A 25,707-nucleotide genomic window follows, 5' to 3' on the forward strand; every position below is an offset into this window, starting at 1 on the left:
CTCAAATTTTTGGTTCGTTCATACGCCATGCAAAAAATAATGTTTCCAGATGAGGTATTTTATAATAATTGATTTCAAATCTTCAAATTAATATGTCAGGGTTCAGTGGAACCATTACAAATGGATGAAAATAGAATGGAAGAAGAACAATCAAATGTTGAAATTAGTTTAAATGAGAATCCATTAATAATTGAAGACTCGCATTTAGTAAATACATCTAAATATTTTTTCTTATAACTGGTCTCTTAGATATTATTATTTTTTTAACAGTAATAAAATTATAAATATTTTTTTTAAGAGCAAGCCAAAATTAATTGTAATCTTTTTTCATGAGTTCATCAATATTAAGATTCATATTTTTGAAATGATAATTATTAACTTTGAAATGATTTTATTCTACACTGCCTTTTTTTCTTATATATTATCAATTTTTGCATACAATAAAATTTATTTTCTAATAATGCTATATTTTATTATTTGTGAGTAATTAAACAATTTTTTTATAAAATAATCTAAGATTTTAATGGTATAAAATTATGCTAAGTACTTTTTATCAATAAAAATATTTTTACCAGAGATGTAAATCCTTCAACAAAAAAAGGATTTGTGTTCAGAAATTAAATTTTAAAAAAGGGTTTGGGTTCATGGTTTGGATCAGAAATATTGACTTAAAATAATTATTTTTTCATATATCTATTATTTACAGTAAAAAGATTTGAAAATTAATTTTTATTTTAAATGTTTTATTTAATTGCATAGCCTTATGAAATATCTTCTACACTACAAAATATAGTTATATCCAGGATTTTATTAAGGAGGAGGGCGAGGGGCTATTAGATGCTTTCCCCTATAATTTTTATTGGATATTTTTTGATCTACTTATTGCAGACCTTTAGCTATATTAGATTTTTGTAAAAATAATTTTATATAAAAAAAGTTTTTTCTAAATTATGTATTATAATTGTATTTAAAAAAATTATTAACTTTTACTAATTTCTCTTTCTAATTCTTCCTTATAGTAATATATTGTATATATTTTTAAGGGTGAGGGGGGGGGTGGTTTATTATCATAAAATAGGCAAATTTACCATTTAGTTACTTGCTTGCTACAAAATTTAAAAATTGATATATAACAAGATAAGCAATTTATTTCTATTATATTATTATTAAATTCTCATTTATAATAAATTATTATTACCCACACTACAATATTCACTTTCTAAAATTATAAATCAGAAGAGGAATGTTGTTAAATAGCTTGATTTTTAAAAATGGCTAACCAAATATTTTTGCCAAAAAATATTATGCAGGCCTGGAGATTACACTTATAGATGACAGTTTAGATATCTATTAATGGAATCTTGAGGTTTATGTAATATTTTTGGCTAAAATAATCTATTTGTTTTTGAAAAGCAAATAGTTTACAGTTGCATTTTTTAAAAGGTAACTAGTTACAGTTAATAGTTACATTTTTATAAATAGTTACATTGAAAGTTAAATAATTTTGTCATTTCCAAATTTATATTTAAAGGTATTTAAATTTAAATATTGAAAAAAAATATCACAATATAATATTCATTCACCAAAAAAAATTATAAATAATATAAGATTTTTTTTCATAAAAATTATGGGCTAATAAATTTTTATTAAACTAAACTATTTTAAAAGTTGATGTTAAAAAGATGTGCTCGTTTTTTTTCTTCCAAAAATAAGCTTCCCCAGACTAAACAACATTCAGGAGAGAACTTTTTTTTTTACTGTTTTAAGAAAAATAACTACAATATTTTTGGAAAATATAATTTCCGAATATTTTATTACAAATCTTTCATTACTACTATCATTTTAAAAACAAACTACCAATATTTTGCTGTTTTTTATTACATATTAATGAGATCAATGCCACACTTCATTAAATCATATCAATAAATGTTTAAAGCTGCTCAACCTAACCATCTTGAGCACACCAACCTTTTCCCATGCAAACGGAATAAGACCTGATGGACTGATTATAATTTCTTGGACCCTCAGTTAATAGTTAATATAAGATTTTACTTGTGTCTTATAATTTCCTTCTAGCATTAACATAAATTTCTTAACCCAAGCTGGGGATAAAATAGTTTAAATAATACAAAGATCTCAACATTTTTATATTTACCCCAATAGTCATCACCACAAATGGCTACTTTTCACCTAAAACTTTATTTTTAGAAACACCTTTTTAACCAATAAAAAATTTAACTTGAAATATTCTGATATAGCTACAGTACATTTTTGGGAACACAAATAGTATTATTTAATTATTATGAGTATAGGAGTTTGGGCAATAATCATTTATCAGAAGTTCTTTAAACATGAGATAATATTTTTTAGCAATAAAATATATCATTATAAAATGTAATGTAGGGGAAATTTCCCCTAAAATTTTTCCAATTTTTATTTTATGTTTTTTTGATCAAATAAAGATTTTCATATTTTAGAAAAATATTTTTTCCTCTTGGTTTTATCATAATTGTGTTTTGTTTTTGTATGTATGTTCATTTTGGGTAATATAATATTAGCTCAACTCTATTAATGTTAGATGGAAGGAAATTTTTTTTATCTGAAATATAAAATTTTTAATAATAACTGAAATAACGATAAGGAGTAGGATTAAAGGTTAAATAGATATAGGATTAGGCCAACTTCCTCTTCTAAATTTAATTCAACTAATAATAATATAAATTATTGAAAAATAACTTAATGAAATATATTATTTTTAGTTAAATTGTTCATTTTCCATATTGCAACGTGTATTTGGAAGAAATTATTTCAATCTTTAAAAGCAGCATACAAAATGCTAACAAGATATTTACTCATTTAAAATTTGTAAACAGTGAATAAGAAAGTTAAAAAATATAAAATAAAATTTGACCCTTATTAATGATGATTAACAAATATAAGAGTAGAATGTAATATAAATTTTATTATAGCAATACCATGTCCCATTTTCCATGAATTAATTAAAACAGGGACCAATATGCATATAGGAGTATACATATTGAATTTATTAAAGTAATTGTAGAATTAGGAAACACCAAAATTAACATAATAAATAATGCAAGTGATGAAAAAAGCCTGAACGACTTATGAGAATTAAATATCCAATTATCGACTGCATTAGGTCTACATCTCATGGACTTAATTTGCTTTTAAAGGATCTACAAATAAAATATTGCCAATTTAAATTTTAGTAGCAAAAGCCTAAATTATTATAAAATATGTAAAATTCAATATTTTTTACATACTTAAGGAAGAACAACTACTTTAAGATAAAAATAGGATTGTTTCCTTAAAGTTGCCTACCACACCCAACTCTTTGGACAGTAGTCATGATAATTAATAGTCTGTTAAAAGTGGCAATACTCTATATTTTTATAGAGATAGACTTAATATTCTTGATAATGAAACTTTTTAAATGATCTTGCACATCGATACAATTTTATAGAGTCATTCAAAGCGGACAAATCAAACTTATCTGAAGTTTCTCAAGCATTTATTCATATCAGGGAAATCTCTTACGGAACAAAATTATAGAGATCTAACAATTTATAAAAAAATAAGAAAATTTTTTGTTGCTGGGACATACATTATCTTGTGCATATACTTGACCCAAGATATTATGGATTTAATTTTGAAGAGAATGAAGTTGTTGATAAAGAATTAGATGTTATAAACCGATTTTATGGATACCTAGATTTAGATGTTGCGAGACAAATGACAAATTGCTCTATTTTAGAGATCTGGAATCGTTTCAAACGAAGATACCAAATTATATGATTAAAATTATATCATACTTGTTTAAATAACATATTAATAGCATGTATATTTTTGATGTAGCGTGAAAAAAAATCGATATTGACCTGTAAAATAATTTTTTTATAGGAAATTTTCCGTGAAATTTTCCTCAATTATAGTTTCCGGGAAATTTACATCTCTTATAGTAAATGTTCTTTAAAAGCTTTATTAGATGCTAAGGAACTATCACCTTGTTGCTACCTCCCAAAGTCTTTCACGAATTATTGAATCAAAAGCTCTATTAAAGTCCAAAGCTACGATAAATAGTTGGCTCTTTCATATCATAGCTCTCTATAATTGAATTTTTAACGCCATAATAGCTTTAAGTATTCCTTTTTAAATGAGACCACCGAATCCACATAAATTGGTTCTATAAATTACTTTAATCTAATCTGTTCAGAATAATATGCGGGAAAACTTTATAAAACAGAGCTTAAAGATATTCCTCTCCAATCTTTCAGATTTTTGGGGCTTACTTTTGAAAAATTAATTAACAAGGAAGTAAGGCAATCTGACGGACACATTTTATCTTCAAACTTTGTCAAGATGAGAAGAAGGATTTCTGCGCAGAGCAAGGAATCTACTTTCAAAAATTCGCTATATCATCTTGACCACAAGCTTTGTATTTTTCAGTTTCTTTATTATATTTATTATTTCTCCTTTAATTGGAAGGGAGGGTTGGATGTCCTTGATTTAGATGGCGGTAATAGAGAATGAGGAAACTGGATGGAAGTAATAGTTAGTATCTCATTTATGCTAGTATCATTTATCATAAGGGGGCATTATAGGTCTTGAATAAATTAGCATAGTAATTGGACCACGTCTCTAACTGTTCCTTGGGATCAATCATTCTGTTTTATATGATAACCTGGTACATGTACTTTCTTGAAATATTTAAATAATTTTAGTGAATTAAAAGCTTTTTGATTATTATTCACATTGAACGAGTTTTGTATTTCCGTCGCTCTTCTCTCCAGGAAGGTTCGCTTGTCCTGTCTTAATCTATGGTGATATCTAGTAGAATATATTTGACTCGATTCCTTTTATAATGTCCTGCCCCCACTAGACCCTTAATTAGATTCTTAGATTCTAGCGAAATCCAATCTTGATATCTGTCTTGAGGGTAGGGAGTTTATCGCTGATTTGAGGAAAATATCGTTTGTGTTTTTCCACAATACGTCTTTCTCGCTTGCTCCGCGTTAGTTATGTTCTGCGTATTTTCTCTAATTTGTTTTATAAATTCTACTTTTATATTTTTGTTGTTTAACGATATTAGGTTTCAGACGTTTCTCACCTCTCTTTCCATTCCTTTTCTTTTCATGCCATATTTTAGGATCAATGTTTAGGTAGCAGACAACAATTTTATGATCTGAATCAAAGGCAACCTGATGTTATTAATCCAATCTAGCATGTATTCATAAAAATTAATCATTAAGGCTAGATGAGGCACTATAATGCCTAAAAAATTTTCTCACGTCTGAATCCTTAATGAAGGTGCTCCCAATTCTTAGGTTATGTCTTTGACAAATGCCTAAGAGTTGTTTTCTATGTCCGAATCTATATTTGGGGCACCCTAACCTAACGAATTGTGATTTTTTACTCTTAAACTACCAATTTTAATTGAATTATCCAGAAATTAGCAACTCCTCTCTTTTTGGAAATTTGTTTAAGTATTCAAACAAGCTGGGAAAGAAGCATTTCTTTTCTGAATAGTTGGTCGGCACATAGATTACAATATTTAGGTTCTTTTACTTTATTTTAATACTACAAATTTTGCTATTTGGAGCATCAAAATTAAGTAATCCGAAATTTCATTTTTCCGACACACCACACCAGTTTTTCTCACCGGAGGAAAAATTTGTTACATTAATCTGACCAGTGCTTTTCTTGGATATATGCTACATCCACGTCTAGGGTGTCTTTTTAAACAACATAAATATAAAAATAGAATTTATAAAACAAATTATAGAAGATGCGCAGTATATAAAAAACGCGGAGCAGCTATGAGTACAGACGTAATGTGGAAAAATACAAACGATATTTTCCTCAAATTAGCGATAAACCCCTACCCTCAAAAGACAGATGTCAAGATTCGATTTCGCTAGAATCTAATTAAGGGACTAGTAGGCGCAGGACATTATAAAAGGAATCGAGCCAAATATATTCTACTCGATATCAGCCATAGATTAAGACGCGACAAGTGAATCTTCTGGAGAGAAGAGTGACGGAAATACAAAACTCCTTCAATATATATAATACTCAAAGCTTTTATTTCACTAAAATCATTTACACCTTTCAAGAAGTACATGTACCGAGGTTTAAAGAATATAAAGATAAATAAATATTTGCATTTTAAAAAGTAACGAGTTACTTTAGTTACATTTCTTAATAAGTATCTAGTTGCTGTTATTTTTTTGCAAAATGAATTCTCGTTTGTTGAATCGTTTATTGATCATCGTTGGTTGAATATTTGCTGTTTGTATTGATCATCCCATTTTTTCTCTTTCAAATTTATACATATATATTTTTTCTCTTTCAAATTAATTTTTATTTATTTATAATAATCATTTTCTAGGTCGTAAGTCATATTCTCGATTTTGAATTTGTGAATTTTGACCTTGAACTTGAACTTGTTCACTTCCCCCTCTAAAATTTTTTGTAATATTATCCTTTGTTGTATTTGTTGATTTTTTCTTTATTTGATCTAAATGCCTCCTATTTTGTCCATTATCTATTTTATATGATAAGTTCCCGTCTTTTTGTATCACTATTCCTTTATCCCAAATATTTTCTTTAAACGTCTTGTACCAAATTTTTTCTCCTACGTTTATTTCTCTATTATTCGATATTTTCCTCCTTAATATATTCTCATTTTCTTCCATTGGTCTAATCAAATCGCATTTAGTCCTCATTGTTCTTGAAAACATCAATTTGCCAGGTACCATGTTTGTTTTGTCATTAGGCATATTTCTATAATTGAACAAAAATTTCTCCAAAGCAATGTCCAAATCTATTTTCTTGTTGTTTTCCATATTTCTTTTCATACTCATCTTCATCGTTCTTATCATTTGTTCACATTGCCCATTCGATTGTTGATGATGCTGCTGTGAGTATATGTTTTATACCATGATCCCCACAAAACTTTTCAAATAGCTAGTAAAATTAGTACCATTATCCGTCAATATTTTGTATGGTATTCCAAATAAACTAACAATTCTCATCAATTCTTTTACCATCGATTCAGTCGTTAAGTTCTTCATACGTGTTATTATTGGAAATTTGCTATATGCGTCAACAAATACCATAAAATTGTTATTTTCAATTTGCGCAAAATCTAATGTACACGTTCAAAAATCTTAGTTGCCTTTTCCCACGGGTTTTCTATGTTGTGTGAGTTATCTGTGTATTTATTGCACGAATCACAATTCTTCACCTCTTGATCTATCTCTGTGTTTATACCAGGCCACCACAAATAATCTCTTGCTAACAATTTCGTTTTGTCTGCTCCTAGATGTCCCTTGTGTAATTCACGTAAAATCTCCTTTCTCATGTTTATCGGTATTATTATCCTGTTTTCCTTAAAAGGACAATCTTTCATCAAGCTCAATTCCATTTCCATATTTTTGTACGTTTTATTTTTTATCGGTTTGTTACTCCTAATATTATCAATTATTTCCATTAATTCTTCGTCCTTTTTTGTTTCTTTAACTATTCTATTAAAGTTTATTGGGATGTCCCATAATTTTTCATCAATTTTTTCACCTTCTATATTCATTATCACGCTTTCTGTATTTGTTAATGGTAATCTTGATAAACAATTTGGCACTAAATTCTGTTTCCCCGGTCTGTGCACTATTGTGTAATCATAAGCTCCCATTGCTAAATTCCACTTTTGTAAACGCATTGATATTGAAGTATTTTCTTTAAGTGTTTTTGAAAAAATATATATTAATGGTTTGTGATCTTTTATTATCGTAAATTTTGTCCCAATCAAATATTCTTGAAATTTTTTTACAGCATATATTATAGATAGAGCCTCTCTTTCAATGTTCGTATAATTTGTTTCGTCTTTTAATAAAGTTCTCGGCGCAAATGCTATAGGTTTTTCTTTGCCATCACCTTCAATGTGAAATAATACTGCACCTAATCCTTTTTTCGAAGCGTCAAAATTCCTATAGGCGATTCGGGATTGTAAAAATTTAAAGTTGGCGGACTACTAATCAACTTTTTCAAATCATCAAAACTTTTCTGATGTGCATCTTCCCATATCCACTTTTCTTTTTTAACTATCTTATATAACGGGTCTGTTAAATCTGCAAAGTTACATAAAAAATTTCTGTAATAACTGGCTATGCCTAAAAATGTTGCTAACTCCTCTTTTGTTGTCGGTTTTGGCATGTTTGTAATGGCTTTGATTTTGTCTTCGATCGGATGTATGCCTTTTTCGTCTATATCATGTCTCAGAAATCTAATCTTTTTCTTCATAAACACACTCTTGTTGAAGTTAGGTATAAGTCCAAGATTTGTTATTTTGACGAAGATTTTTTTTATGTTGTTCAGATATATTGCATCATTATCACCAGTTATCAGTAAATCATCTATGTAAAATATGACATCCTTTCATGTCTCCCAAAATTTTACCCATACTACATTGGGAAATTACTGATGACGTTTTTAAACCGAAAGGGAGTCTCGTAAATCTATAATAACCTTTGTGCGTTGATATTGTCAGTAGATCTCTAGATTCTTTATGTATTGGTATTTAAATGCGTTTTTGAAATCCTTTCGATAATTTTTAAATTAAATCTTTAATACGCGGTATCGGATATCTAAAGTCCTCTAAGACAGGGTTTATCGTATTTTTAAAATCAGCACATAGCCTTAGTGATCCATCACTTTTATGAACTGGAGTGAGTGGACTTGCCCATCGTACTTCATCTACTGGTTCTATTATTAATTCTTTTGTTATTAGATCAAGTCTTTTATAGGAACACGTCTTGGTGGTATAATCTTTGGTTTTGCATCTTGTTTCAAGAGTAATTTAACATCACTTCGATATATTGGTTTTTTGTTAATTTTTAAGTTGCATTGTTTTATCAACTTTTCTATCCTATCATTATTATTTTCCTCGATTAGATTTACAAATTTACTTTTATCCATATCCTTCCCAGAAGTGCAATCTTGTCACTTTGGACTATATATGCATTCAGTGGCCTAGCTACGGGGGTGGTTTTCGGGTTTGGACCCCTCCCAGAGCTAAATCTTTTTTCTAGATTATACGTTCAAAAGACTTAAAAGTGACTTTATATTAAATAAATTCCATTAGTATTTATATTTTTCTTTTTTGATGTTTGTGGAAGGATATTATATTACTATTGAAATTATTCTGGATAGTATTATTATAAAGTCATTGAGAATAATCTACTAAATTATAATAACATATTGATGCATTTAAAAAATATATTTATTATATATTATAGAAGATATGGTTATGATTTGTAAGATTAACCCGGCCGAAGGCCGGGGAAAAGGGCCGAAGGCCCGTTAAAGTGGGCCTGATCTATAGTTATTGTAATTGTAATTGTTATTATAATTATTTTTATTGTTAAATCTTGCAAAATTATTATACGATCTTGGCCCATTATACCCCCTTTCATTATTATAATCTCTTGAATCCATAGTGTCCCCTTCTATTTTTATGTTATCTATTTTATTAATTTCAAACGCTTCTTGTTCCTCAATTTCCTTTCCTATTTTCAATATCTCTGGTATATCTACACTTTCTATATGTGAAATTTTCTGTCGTATATCTTTATTAATTGAAAAAATTTTCATTCTCTCAATCGCTCAATTTGCATTTATTACTCAATATACATAATCTAGTTACCCAATCACTGAATGTCTTATTTTTTTCTTGGATAATTTCACTAAACTCTTAAATACGTTATATACGATTTATCTGGATGTAATAGTCTAAATCTTTCGAGTACGATTGACGGATTACTAAACTCTGTCGCAGTACATATCGCTTCTAGTTTCAAGTATTCTTCTTCGGCAAGTTTTTGAGTAAACGCATACGCCTTCTCCGCGTCTGAGAATTTAGGATCTTTAAAAATAGCGTTAAATTTTTTTAAAAAAACTTCAATATTATTATTATAATTTAGACATTCGATGAAATTATTTTTAACATTTACTAACGGTTTCATTATTATTTTATTATATCAATGTTTTATAATTATAATTTATTATATATTTATATATCGAAATACAATACAACTATTCAATATTGTTGGTCTCTCTAATCTTTGATAACGCTTCGCCTTTAATATAAATAGTCTCCCATTACCATCTATGTATCGCTTGCCATTGATAAGTCTATATTGCATGTCTCCTAGTCTAAAAGAATGATATGTATAGCGTATGTCAAATCGTTTTTATTATTATCATAGAATTGTCGAATATAAAAATCAGAAGGTAACGTTATCACGATAAGAAAATCTGCCACCATAATAATTATAAGGAAGACACCTATATTATATATTATTTTTATTTTACTAAAACTAAAAATTATATCTTTTTACAACTCTATGTATATAATATTCTTTTAATATTTACATTATCTTCAATTTAAGGTTATTTTAAAGAAAAGTTAATTTAACATATATAAAAAGAAAAGTACAATAAGTTGTCAAAGGTCATTTAAATTATTTTACAAAAAGAAAAAGAAAGAAAAAGTACGAAAGGTCGTACGAATAATTTTAACATTTAAATCTATATTTAACATTTATTAAAATAACACTAAAATTTACCAACTCTAAAGGAAACATAATAAACAAGTTTAAGTTCTGTTTTATTTTTTACTACTTTATATTGATGTATTCAATTTAAGATCTGTAAAACTGGGTAGTCTTACTGGCTCGATTTTTAAAACTTGTTTTAAAAAAATCAGATCAAGTTGATTTCCGTATCTTCTAGACAGATTTTCTTTTTTGCTACTCCTTGGTGTCCTCTTTATATAAACCAGTAGTAATTTGGGGCGTAATTTCCTGGGTATAATTATTCTGTGGTCTATATGCAGGTATCCATTTCCTCCATAATTGGCATGTTTTGAATGATTATTAAATTCTTTCTTTATTTTGTAAGAAAATAATGTTTTAATATAATTTACAGTTAAAAATGTTATCTTCGTTATAAGTTTGTATATATTTTTATTTTTTATTAATCTTCGGAAATGTATTGTCTCCATTGAAAGTCTTAATAGTCCTCTACTACTGTTTTAGTTTCTCGTTATATATTTTATCTTATTCTCTTGCTTCTTTGAAAGTGTTTACATTGCTTTTTCCACAAGTTCAATCCTTATTATTGTAACCCCCTTATAAATTCGATCCTTTCCCTTTACTAAAATGGGGCATAATATATTCTTTCCTTCTACTTTTACATACGATAATTTCGAATAAAGACTGTCAGATCAAATATCACCGAGAAAAGTAAAGTGAGAAAGATAATATTTTTGGGCAGTTGTAATTAGAGATAAAATATAAATAGCGAAAACAAAACACTATCGAGACTTCCGATGATGACTATTTATCACATAACTAATAGATTAAACCATTTTAAGCATGTTAAGAATGATTATGTAAAAAGATGGATGCCTGTATAGAAGGCAGAATAATTATACCTATTTGCAACCTTAAATGCTAACTGAATTGCCCGGACATCAAGGAATAGTAAAAACGAAAAATCTAAGATAGGTCTTTTGGTCAGAGATTATATATTTAAATTTAAATTATAATGTTCATAGATATAGAATCCAAATTCATTAATATATATAATCGTAAATTTTTTAATAAACTCGCACCTAATTTTGAACAAAATTTCTAAATATAATAGTTTGGAATGGATCCTTCGGATAAACAATTATCTGGGGGTTTAACCGAAAAAATACTTTATTTATTCATATCTAGGACTTAGAGATGTACACTTCATACTATCGGGGGATTGCCAGATTGCAAAGACTGCTTTACGTAGCAGACCATTGCAAATCGCTGGAATTGGAAGCTCTGAAAATGATAGTCGAATATATAATGGGATCGGGTGCTGATACTACTCTTTACCTTCAATGTTATGAAAGAATTGCTAAATGCTTATTGACTGAATTCGGTAATGCTAACCAATCGGGAATGAGGGAATATCAAGAAAATATTCTTTACCAAAATGCCGGCATACCTCCTTTAGATAGGGAATGGGTCGAAAATGTCAGCAAAAAGGCAGCCCTAAAATTGGAAAAACTCGATACTGACCTCAAGAATTATAAGAACAATTTTATCAAGGAGAGTATAAGGTTGTAAATCTAGCTTTCTAATAATTTAATCATATTATTTGTTGTAATTATTTTTAATTTGGATATTATCTCAAATTATTTACACTGTATTTTAAGAAGAATAGTATAAGATCATTATCGATAATTATCTTGATTACAAACCCGGTTAATTGAAACCTTAAAAATTAACAAACTTGTTAATTTCATACATATTTTTAAATGCATAAAATTCTTTCTTTTTTTGTGAACAGACGTGGTCATTACGATTTAGGTGAACACTATCTGGTATGCGGAGACCTAAACAACGCCCTCAAATGCTTTTGTAGACCAAGGGATTATTGTACCACTCCCAAACACATAGTCACCACCTGCCTCAACGTGATGAGGGTATAGTTTTCATTAAGTTTTACATGTCATTTACTCACGGATTGTCCGATATATCGGAATTGGATGGGCATTGATATTAATGATTATTGAGTAAAATAAAACCCGATCCAATTTTTTTTAAATAACAAAAGGAAAGTGTAATAAACTTATATTTTTATATGAATGAGCCAGAGGAAGGATATAAAAAAAACATAAAAACGAAAGCTTCTTTTTTTCCAAATGTTAAAAAAAACCAAAATAAATATGCTTAAAATCTTTTTATTCTAAATTTTTGAAATATTTATAAAATTTGCAGATTAGTAGATTATTTTTTCCCCCATCTTTAAATTCTATTAGGCTTTGTCTTCACAGGCAATTACCCGAATGCGCGATTTTTATTCGTGCGATTTATTTTCCCGCGAATGTCTACTTTATTTTTCGCCTAATAACATGTATTTTTAATTTAGGCACATTTCATTTTTTTAAAAATTTCTATTATTTACTATTAAAAAATTAAAAATATAAAAATTACTTTAAAAAATGAAATAATATAAAAGAAAGAAAAAAAGAAAAGAGAAAGAAATCATTTTGAACAAATATATAGTAAAATTAATTTTTTAAAATTATTAAGAAAATAATATGGAAAATTACTATAATAGATTTGGAAAGGGATATCAATAATATTTTGAAATATTCCAATTTACCATCTTCAATTCACAGAAGTAGAATCAATGTTACTAATTCTAGTAAAGAAATTAGAACAAAATATATGAATTATTTTATTAATGACCATGTTATATAAATATTTGCACTAATATTATTATATTTATTTGACACTTATGATATAATAAAATAAACAAAAATATTATAATTGATTGATCATTATTTGGAAATTATAATAAAACATTTAGATTTTATATAATCAACAAAATATAATTATAAAACATTAGGATTTTCAATAATCATAATCCATATATTTTTTTCAATATTTTATTTCTGTATATTATTCATTGAAGAGAAATCCTGTTAAAACCTTTAAAATTAACCATTTCGTCCTCCTCTTCTAGTATATTTTTTAAATCATTTTCAATTTCTCTTGTTAATTCTAAAAAATATTCATTTTATTTTCTTTGCTTAGGAATTTGAGTGGGGTTAACCGAAAATAAAATATTATTTTATTAAATATAATTTATTACATTCTCTTTGTCATTGCTTACACTATTTTCTTCACTTAACTTTGAATTGAAATGACAAATTTATATCAGAGACATGCAGGCCCGGCCCTAACCCCGGCTAGACCCAGGCCAGAAAAAATACCCTGGCCGGGCCCTATTTTTTAAAAAAATTTATACAACATGAATTATTATATTCGTCAATTAGATATGATTATATATAGTTATGATTAATATAATGTTTGGTGAAAGTTAACACTAGCTAACACTTATAGTATCTATTACATAATAAAATTATAGTTTTCCTGATATGGAATAAATATGCAAAGGATTAAATACATTATTATATAATATATGTTATATTTTTTATTAATTAACATTTTTATTTTTTTTATAAATACATAGTATATTCTCAAAATATTATTTATACAAATTTTTTATAGTATCACTTTGTAATATATTAAATATCTGTTTAGAATAAAAAAAATAATATGTAATATACTTGCTTATTAAATGATAATACTCGCCTAAAAATATGATAAAATACGAAATAATCAATTTTTTGTATATATACCAGGTCGAATATAATTTTAAAAAATTCCGAGCCTGGCCTAAAAAATTTTTTTTTAAAATCCAGGCCGGGCCCCACAAAATTTTTTTTTATATATCCGGGCGGGGCCTAAAATTTTTGAAAAAAATCCGGGCCGAGCCGAAATTTTTTTAATCTGGGCCGAGCCGGAGGTCTCTGATTTATATTATGCAATTAATTGCCGATTCTTCCAAGGAAGCATCCTCACTATGACTTGAATTTTATATTTATATAATGGAGTATCGTCATTGGTTCAAGGAAAGAAAATGCTTCAAAATAAATCTAATTTTTTTTAAATCCAGAGCTTGAAGCTCTCTTTTTTCTTTCCCTCATTAATGTGTCTTTTAAGCTTTTATATTTTAATTTGGCCTTTAATACTAATAATTCAAATAATCAGTATCTAATTATTAATATAACCTAACCTGACATATTATGCTTTATAGCTATTTCTTGAAATCTTTCCCTCCTAAATTTATTTTTATGCATATCAACACTTTATAAGTTTGAGATTTGTTATATCTTCAATATCAAATTTATCTAAAATTTAAATTAGGAATAAAAATAAAATAAATAGTATTTACCCATCATATAATTTTTTCAAACTAAAAATGCTGCTTAAAATTACGAATTCTCCAAAATGCAATAAATGAATTGGTGAAAGAAAAACGTTTTTTTAATGTGCGTAAAAAAATGCAAGAATATTTGCTAAGACACTCACGTCTGTTTATATTGTTCTCAAATTTTGCAAAAATTAAATACGCGAATATGCTAATTATTAATTGCCTCAGAATTTAAGTTGAATTTTAAAATTAAAAATAGAAAACCACTTTGGAATACTTATTTTTATAATGGAAGTTAGTTAGAGAATATTCTGATTAATTTTTTTTATATAAAATCAAATCCAAAAGCTTAAAATTAAAGCAATAATTTTAATAAGCAATTTTTAAATTAGAATATCCGATCCGTTTTTAGAAAATATTTTTTGATATCGGATCGGATTAGATGAAAAAATTGCGAATCGGACAGCCTAGTTTAAATTACTATATTATATATTTTTAAAAAAAATTCGTTTAGTAATTTTCACTGAATCTCGTATTTTGAGTCAATTGATGTTAAAATAATTTGCAAAAATAAAATCAGATTGATAATAATATGTATTTTCATTTTAATATATAATTGCGAAAAAAATTAAAAAATGGGGCTTACCTCTGAATATGCCAATAACGATATAATAAATTTTAAAATGGCTCTTTTGAAATTATTATTATGTGATAACATCATATTTTTGTTCTATGTAGGTTAGCATATACTTGCGCAATTGGAATCATGTGTTGAACTACGCCATCAGAGCTGAAACTACTATTAACCCTGAACTAGCAGCCTTAACCAGTAATGGTAATAGCTCAGATAATCGAAAAGACGGGGATAAAATTACTGGGAAAACTACAAGTAGAACAAAAACAGGTATTTACCAACTTTCTTTTTTATATATACAATATAAAATATGTCATAAATAAATGTATAAATTAAAAGAGAATAATAAATTTCATTGCACATTTTGAAATTATTAATGACATTCATTTATAAATTTTGGAAAAAAACTTTATCAAGCCACAACCACCAATTTAAACACTGGTACTAGTAATCGTCTTGTTACGACTTCGACTCAAGATACGAGTTCTCAAACTGTTTTGAATGAGGAACAAGGATCTATTGTAAATGATCAATTTATAGTAGTTTTTATATATAATATTTTATATTTCCAAAATAATAATATATAATAATTATATTTACAAATGAATCATAGACAGAAATGTCCTGGTCAAAAAGATCCGGACAATATATCTCAATTTTAGAAATTTGTTTATATGCTTAAAAGGAGGGTAATAAAAATTTCCCCCTTTTTGAGCGTTTAAATTTTTTTTGAAAATTGGGGTATTTTGTCCGTGAGTATTTTTGTCTAGTGTCTTTTTAATCAGGACATTTCTGTTCGTGATTTTTTACAAGTGATGTTTATATTAATATAAAAGAATATATTTTTCTTTTTAAAATGACCTTAGAAATTTTTGAAATTGCAAAAATAATAGAATAAGATTTATTATTGGAATATTCTATCCATTTGAAAAATGAACTAGCTTTATAAATGGGTAGATATTATTGTTATCTATATTTAAACCTAAATTTTAAATATTTGTTTACAATGTTATATTGAATTTTATTTTGTTTAATTTACAAAAAGTTTTATATATTTATATATTTTTTTTAAATTCAATTTTTATTAAAATTCATATATAAATATGATAAAATATAATTATTTAAAAATTAACATTAAAATATAGAGAATATTGTCATATATCATTTTAGGTTAAAAAAAATACAAATGTATATTTTTATAAAAAGAAAAATAAAAAAAACATTTAAAAAAAAGAAATATCAAATGGCGTGGTCGGGCCATGATGTTTTAAATATTTGATAATTAGATCTAACTATAGATACGGCGATTTTCTGCTTGAGTTTGTAAAATGGAGAAAGGTATGATGTTTTTATTGATTTGGATATTGTTTTGATAATACTCATAAAATTTTCGTTGTGGGGGGAAATGATATATCTTTTCTTGAAAAAATTGCATATTTCGATTATATTTTTTTGTTATCTTTTTCTCACACGCAAATAATGTTATGTTCGCCATTTTTAAGATTGGATTCCTGAATAAGCAGGTTAGTAACGAATTATGTAGTATTTTAAGCTATACATAGAATAATTTGTAATAAATGACTGGGTTAAATAAATATTTATTTAACCACAATTTATATAATATTCATACTTTTTTAAAATTTAAAATTCACGTTTAAATCTATATAAAGAGGGGCAAAAATACCGTTTTACAAAGTTTAGCTAGGAACCGAGAATACCCTCCTAGTCTTAAAGGCCCCCCCCCTTCCTTAACTTCTACATTTAATCATTATTATTTACGAGAGATGGATAAAAGGTAGAAGAGACATACTAAATATAAAAATATAAATAAAAATAGGCATTTCTTGTAATATTAAAATTTTACTTATTTTTAGTGTTGTCGAACGCGTTAAGAAGTTACTTTTTTTGAAAAAGTGATGAAGGGCGTTCCTTTTATTTTTGATTTAATTTGAACGTGAACGCGTTCCTTTTATGACGAACGCGTTCGAATTTAACGTTCGTTCAATTTTAAAATATTTTTATTTTTGTTTATTTGAAAAATTTAATATTTCCGAATTTTTTTAAAAAATGTATTATTTATATTTTTTAATCGGCTGTGTATTTCCTTTTCACATTTCAATTTTTTTAACACATAGTTTATTAATTTGAATATTATTGTTTATATTTTAATTTAATTTATTAGTATAAGCATGGATATTATTATTTAATCCTCATCTGATTCTGAAAATTCAAAATCAGATGAATTATCGTTACCATGACCAAATATGATAAATGTTTTACATTAACATCCTATATTGAAGGAACTAATCCAATGCTTGCCAAATGTAGAATGTGGCCAAAAAGTATTATATTGTCAAAATCTTCAGGTTCCAATTTAAAACGACATTTGATTTTAATATTAATTATTTGATTTTATATGATATAACTAAGTTAAATCATTAAATTTGAAGAAATAATGCATTTGGGATATTTGACCCCAACAATGACGATAGTTAAATTAAAAAAATTAGTGGCCTCAAATATGGTCAACCATTGATAGACGCCGTATTAAATGGGATTAATAAAAGGTATTAAACCTATTACTCTCAATTAATTACATATATTTTATTTTTTTAAAGATATGAACCATATATATAAGGATCAATATGTTCTTTCTGCAATTATACATCCAGCATTCAAACTTCAATGGCCATGGATAAAACTTCCACAGAACGAACCTATTAAAAATAAACTTATAGCATCATTGAAAAAAATGCCATGAAAACCCTAGAGAACTGTTAATTTCGAGATATCCTTTTTTTGTCGAGAGTAGAGAGTGAATTGGAGGAGGATAACTTATCTCAATTTTTTGCAAATAAGAAAACAATATGTTTTTAATTAATTCTCCATGTTAAAAGAGCTGTTTATTAAGTATAATACCGCAATCCCCTCATCTGCCCCTGTAGAGCGCATTTTTAGTATAGCTAATGCCGTATTAACTGCCAAGTGTTCCTGTCTATCAGATAAATATTTTGAAAACAATTATTATTAAAATTTAAAAGAAAAATTTTTTATAAATAAAAATATCTTTTTATTCGCTATATTATATTTTATTTATGATTATATTATCAAAATAAACTATATTATTTTTTAACATGACTAAAATATATTGTATTAAAAAATATAAGTTTATTTATATTAAATTAAATTTAAAAAATTTATCATAAAATTTTGAACGGTTTTATGAACGTGAACGCGTTCCTTTTTTTTTGAACACTGAACGTGAACGCGTTCGATTTTTGTCAATGAACGTTGAACGCGAACGCGTTCGATTTTACAGCACTACTTATTTTATATATTTTTTGAGAATTTTCATTGAATTTATAATAAACTTATTAACATTAAATTTTACATTTTAACAATCCTTAAAGTTAATTTGCATTTTAAGGTGTAAAAAACATATGATCCAATCATTTGTTTATTATATTTCCCTCCTCATTATATTAATAACAGTTTATTAGTTTTAATATTGAACTCAAGATTGTATTTCATTTCAAATGTTTATAGCAAAAATCCGGATTGAATTTTATCTCTAACTTCTCATTTTTAATAAAGCCCTTCATTTATTAAACTAATATTTTTTTAAAAAAATAGAATGTCAGATGTTGCCGCCATCAAAAATTATTTTATTTGAGGAATATTGGCTTCGTTTTATGCTTTCAGCCAATGAATATTTTTATGTTTTTAGCCGATGAAAGGCAGTTTTCATGGATATTTTATTTGGCGAAAATGTCTATGTAGGTTTAGTCCCATGATAGAAGTAACTTTCTTCCAAGGGATGAGAATTAAATGAATCAAAATAGGGAGAGGGATATTTGATTTCAATTACTAAAATAATGATCATCATTTATTTATTTTATATCAGATTGCCCCTACCCTTGCTCCAGCTCAAACTTCTTTATCCTCTCACACAACCGTTACTTTAACCACCAGTACATCGGTCTTGACATCTAACCAAATTACCTCATTACCAAACGCCCCATCCACATCAGCTCATTATTTCTACTCTTCGTCCCTCTCCAAGGTGGCCTGGATGGCTGGTTTAGCTGAGATGTGCTCCTCTTCTACTACAAATATCAATAATGGAATTCAAAATGGGAACATGCACCACAATTTTGAGGCGGCCGCCAGACGATTCGCTTCCATAAGGTTTATATGTTTTTCAAAAAAATTAATTTTCATTAGCTTTATTTAGCGACTGAATAACATGTTTTATTAAATACTCCTACGATAAGTAATGTAGATCACGTCACACCTTCTCCATCTTGTTTGTCGTGGCAAATGGCTAGTGGAGGAGATGCTTTGACACAGCAACAACAACAGCCATTGATTATACGTGAGTGTCCGTTTAATGTCATTTTTTATACATATTTTTTTAAATTTAATATAGGGAAGCAAAATAATTTTTAGTTTAGTTTTATCATGTAATTTGTATTATTTTAATTAAGTATAGTTTTTTTTAATATTAGATGTAGTTTTTAATAAAGTTTAAAGAATTCATGGAAATTTCTAGACTAGTGGTTACAATTAATAATAGCAAGAATATTTTTTAAAAAAACCCATGATTGATATTTTTATCAGAGACCTGCAGAGGCACCATTTGCACGTCCTGGCCCGGATAAATTTTTAAAAAATTTTTTACGGCCCGGCCCGGATTTAAAAATTAAAGGCCCGGCCCGGATATTTTTTAAAAAAAAAATTTGAGGCTCGGCTCGGAATTTTTTAAAATTATATTCGACCTGGTATATACAAAAATTCACCTATGAGGTATTTTACCATATTTTTCAGTATTATCGCTTATTATTTAAAAAATACATGAAAAAAGCTAATATTTTGAGAATATTATATTGAATTTATAAAAATTATAAAACTGTTATTTATAAAAATGGATATTTTGAGCATATACTATATTTTTTGCATTTATAAAAATAAAACTAATATTCATAAAAATGGTAATAATATTTTGAGCATATACTATATTTTATATTGCATTTAAAAAAAATAAAACTAATATTTAATTTATATAAATGGAAAATATTTTGAGAATATTATATATTTTATTTAATTTACTATTTAATTTATAAAATAAAAATAAATTGCTATTTAAAAAAATGCATGTATAATAAATAGTATTTTGAAAAATCTAATTGCACAATATTAATATAATTTATTTTATAATTTTTAAATATTTTATATTACATTTATTTATAGGTTGGTTTTTCAGGTGTAAAAATAAATTATTAATTTTCATGGATTTACCATCACATTTATGTCTTTTTAGATGTGATGTACCATGTTTATAATTATAAGATAATATACTTGAACAATTCTTACATTGTACGTAGCCAATGTTTTTTTTATTTTCATCTATGATGATGTTAAATTTAGCCCATATTTCAGATTTTAAATTATTATTTGTATTTCTAAAAGAATAAATATTATTTTTAATTTTATTAATTATATCATTAGTATTTTGTGCCATGATATTCCTTTATTTGATTGTTTTGGTAAATATTCTAAAAATTTAGATATGAATTATAAAAAATATATTATTAATACTTGAATATTGGGGCTTATTTAAGATATTCCTTTATTTGATTGTTTTGGTAAAATATGTTGTAAAAATATAGATATGAATTATAAAAAAATATATTAATACTTTGAATAAATTTGCAGGAAATTAATAATTAGATCGATCTGTGGGTGTTAGGTGTGTTAACCATCACCCAATATTATATTAATCATAACTATAATATAATATAATCTTATAATCTTATAACCATTAACTCATAATGTAAAAATTTTTATAAAAAATATTAAGGCCCAGCTCGGCCCGGGTTTAACAATCTTAGGCCCGGTCCGGCCCGGATATATTTAAGAAAAATTTTTTAGGCCCGGCTCGGATATATTTAAAAAAAATTTTTTTAGGCCCGGCTCGGGTATATTTAAAAAATTTAAAATACGGCCTAGGCCGGGTATAGGGCAGGGCCTGCAGGTCTCTGATTTTTATTAAAGCCTTATATTTTCTTATCACTATTAGGTCCCTTAGATAAACGGCATCCTTATAATAAGCATCCAGTATCTTCTAATCTTCCAACCTACTCAAACTCAGTTTCTTCGTCCACAACACAACCCGCGTTGGTTTTGCCGTTTGAGGACTCTAACGCGTATTACGTGGTGTCCCCCAATAACGTGGCCTGGTATGCTGGTTTATGCGGATTGGCAACTTTTGAGAGAGAAGCCCTCAAGAGACTGTTCCTGAGTGGAAATTGGTAAATAAAATTGTATTAAAAAATAATGAAAGAGTAGGACAAAGTAAATGTATAATCATACATAGGCGTATCCCGGTTTTTCGTAATGTTGGGAACTTTTGGGTGGCTTTTTTTACCATAAATTTTATTGAAATGTTTTAAGGCCCACTTTTTGGACGCTTTTGGCTTGATTATATATTTTTTTAAATTAGTTTTATACATTTTTAATGACATATATATTGATTTTCGTGAGAGAGGGGCTGGGGATGGATTTAGGAGGAATTTTTTATTACCATGAGAAAACTTACACTTTTTAAAAGTTATAAATTTCCGGCCACCCCCCCCTTTCTATAATTACGCAACATTATATTTATAAATTATTTAATTACCAACATCAAGCCCTTTCAAACAATTTTTGGAATTGGAACCATGCTTAAGAGAAATCTATACTCCTTTTACCTCTAAATACGCAACATTATATTTATAAATTATTTAATTACCAACATCAAGCCCTTTCAAACAATTTTTGGAATTGGAACCATGCTTAAGAGAAATCCTATACTCCTTTTACCAATCTAAATATCAAGATTGCTTAAGTTATCTGGATGATGTCAAGGTTCATTTTTTTTAGTTCTCATTTTTTGTACTTAAATAAATGCAAGGTACTATTCTTTTGCTTTTATAAGGTTAGATTATTAAACGTATTGTTCATTTATAAAGGCAATCTCTAAATGTCATGTTTAGTTTTATATTACATTACTTTGTCGACAAGAACTTCTTATAAAATATATTGTTTGAATTAGGCGTTTCATTTTTACTTGATATAAATTATAACCCTACACTGACCTGTCCGATCCGACTAAACTAGGATTGGTCGAACTACAGAAATTCTCTGGATTTGGTTGGCAGCTAAACTTTAATTTTTAAAATTTTATTCGTACTGGGAATTTTAAATTTCTCTTTAATCCTTTTATAAATATTTATTTTGAGAAAAATAGCCAATTTTTTTATGACTGGACCAGAAAAAATAGGTCCGATGCCGGCCTAAAATGTATGAAGCATTCTGTTTAATTGGGGATATATGAGCGTTTTGTTCAAATTATACAATATACATTATTTTATTATTTTAACAGGATCAATTGATGCTAGATCTATACCTTGGTCCTGTATTGGACAATTTGTATGATATGATCAGGACCAGAGCTATAATTCAATACATTACACCTTATTCCAAGGTTACATATTTTTGTTAATAAGATTGCACATTAAATAAATTTTTTAAAATCATTATTGTATTATTATACCCAATATTATGTGCCTTTATGTTGTGTTTTTAGAAATTCTGTTTTAACGGTTCCCTACGTTCTTTTTATACTGTGAGATTTTTGATTTGGCTATCCTAGTATATTATTTTTTTAAAACAGTTGACCAAAAATAATAATTTCAATATGCTAAGCTTCTAGAGGTAATTATAAGTGTATGTTATATATTTACTCAACCCATAAAAAGAAAAACATTTTCTCGACCCCCCCCCTCTACCCGAAATTTTTAAATTCCCGATCAGAACGTAAAATTAATATTTTATTTTCCGTCAACATGACCCGAAAATTTCAAAAAAATACCCTAAGATTTATTTCTTTTCTGGTATGTTATGAGATATTATCTAAAACGAACAAAATTATAAAATATTATGCAATCAAACCATGATTTGATATCACTTGTTTTAAAAATTTCTTTTTAAAATTAACTATTTACTTTTAAAAAGTTACTATTTACTTTCAAATTTAAAAGAAACTCGATTTTAAAAAAACCACGATTTTTGTCAACCATATTAGCATATTTAAAAAGTAATTAGTTCCTTTTATCATTACATTTTTCAAAAGTGTTACCAAATGTAACTCTAAGCTGTTCAACCTGCAAAAAATTGACCCGAATCTTCCCTCTAAAATGAAAATAACCCTAATTTCCAACCCAACCCAGGGTCTGGTCGGTGGGTTGGGCTTTCGAGTTGGATCGGGTTTTACACACCTCTAGTTATAAGTACCTTATTAATTACAAAAGAATATTTCCAAAATTTCGATCATCATTTTTTGAAATGCGTTAATACATTTAAAAATGAACCGGCTAATATAAAAAACCGACTAAATCTAAATAGGGAATATAAGGTCCGGTTACCAGATCCTGGATCCGTTACATCTCTAAAAAATACATATTTTTTTATCACCGATATTATTACTTTAAACATACTCAATAAGGAATTTATCAACAAGTTTACTGATGGTTTTATTACCCACTGATGAATTTTGTTACCCTTTAAAAGTTTTTATTCATAAATGCTAAATATTATTTTTTGATGATTATGCCTATAAAGGTTTGTCTTGAAAGTATGTACAAAATATTTTATCCCTATGAAATTAGCAATCAATCAATAAATAATGTTAATAATGAAGGCTTTACCAAACTAGAATCCGAAATAGGAAATTTGATTCACAAGGAGGTCATAAATGGGAAGATTGATTCTTATAACAAGGTATGCATTTAATTAATGTAGCATTTTATACTCCCCATTATGTTGTGGGGAGGGGGGGGGTGTAGAACTTGTATCTTGTAGGAATAGTATTGGGTTATAAAAAAAATGAAGAATAATTTTACATGCAAAAATTATAAATATAAATGATAATGATAATAGGATAAGTTTATCTTATATATAATGAAAGTAAGGTTTTATGAAATTGGGAATTCGATTTAATATAAAACTTAAATAAATATTTTTTTAGGATCGTTTTTTCCAAATAAATTTAATTCTTATTCACTTATAATATAATAATTAATTTTATTATTGAATAAATATAATATTTAGTCGAGCTATTGTGATCACCTATTTTATATATAAAGTACGTTTTGGATTAGTAAATAAGAACTCATTAGACTTTCTGCCTTATCTTTCTTTACTGCTAATGTTAATCAAAACATATTTAATATTTCATATTTCAAATATGTTTATTTCAGGTTTTATACATCAAAAATCCCGACGACAGAAAACTCCTTTTTTCCAAAACATTAAAATCAGGCGCCTTTTTCCAAAAAAATTGCCGTTCCCTGCTAGTTAGGGCTGCCATTTTGGACTCGAATATAGTAGTTAAAAGTAATTTGTTTTTTAAATGACTATAAGTATAAATTAAACCTTCCAGATAGACTAAATATTATGGAGTTTAAGTCTTTGCTACATTAACCTTATGTAATTAAAATATATTTTAATGTTTTAATATATAAAGCCAAGTATGTTTTTTTTCTAATATTTAATAAAAAAAGATGAGGTTATTAATTAATTTTAACGGATAGCAGATGCTGTTTTACTATACATTCATTAATTATTTTTTTAGAATGACGTGGTCATATGGAATAAAGTAACAAAAGGAGGAAATTTACATTACCAATTTGATAACTTATTTTAATGTTATATTTTTTATTATATTTATTTTTTTTATACTAAATTATCATTTAATTTTTGTATTCGATAATTATAATAAATTAACAAATTGTCAAATCCTTTTATTTATATCAGGGACCTGCAGAGTTATAATTTTACCCAATTTTTTAAAAAATCCCATTTTATCTGGATTTTTAAAATTCTCATTATTTTTACATCCCAGTCAATATTTTTAAAATTTCATCCCAAATAATTTTCGCTGTGTTATTACCTGAAAAGGAAATTTAGAACTTGGAAAGTAAATGACTGTTAAATGATCTATCATGTGGTTACTGATTGATATATTTATCAGTTTGGACTAGATTGTTATTTTTAGGCCCAACTTGGCCAGAATTTATTAAAATCATATTTTAAGGTAGAACCCCCTGTTCAATATAGAAATAATCTTCACTAATACCAAATTATAAAATCGCAACGTTAGACTTTACCATTATTTCTACAAATCTTTATAT

The 25,707-nt window shown here is 26.8% G+C and overlaps 1 protein-coding gene across 3 annotated transcripts; it reads left to right on the forward strand.

Annotated features, from left to right (window-relative positions):
- On the forward strand, window positions 1-25,227 carry LOC135927476 (COP9 signalosome complex subunit 1-like). 3 transcript variants are annotated; one of them, XM_065463472.1, is made up of 14 exons: window positions 1-54; window positions 100-207; window positions 11,799-12,175; window positions 12,406-12,541; window positions 15,580-15,745; window positions 15,893-16,014; window positions 19,380-19,663; window positions 19,750-19,850; window positions 21,555-21,786; window positions 22,276-22,381; window positions 22,899-23,000; window positions 24,137-24,295; window positions 24,775-24,910; window positions 25,149-25,227. In XM_065463472.1, exons 1-14 carry the CDS (start codon window positions 28-30, stop codon window positions 25,151-25,153), a joined length of 2,061 nt encoding a protein of 686 aa, XP_065319544.1. In that variant the 5' UTR covers window positions 1-27; the 3' UTR covers window positions 25,154-25,227. The 3 variants fall into 3 exon arrangements, 2 of the variants coding, with proteins under 2 accessions (XP_065319544.1, XP_065319545.1); XM_065463473.1 differs by having other exon boundaries at window positions 15,893-15,996; XR_010572099.1 differs by lacking the exon at window positions 25,149-25,227 and having other exon boundaries at window positions 24,216-24,295.
- Window positions 25,228-25,707: the final 480 nt, after the last annotated feature.

This window comes from Gordionus sp. m RMFG-2023, chromosome 3 (assembly GCF_954871325.1).
Source record: "Gordionus sp. m RMFG-2023 chromosome 3, tfGorSpeb1-WG-v2, whole genome shotgun sequence".
Classification (NCBI taxonomy): Eukaryota; Metazoa; Nematomorpha; class Gordioida; order Chordodea; family Parachordodidae; genus Gordionus; species Gordionus sp. m RMFG-2023.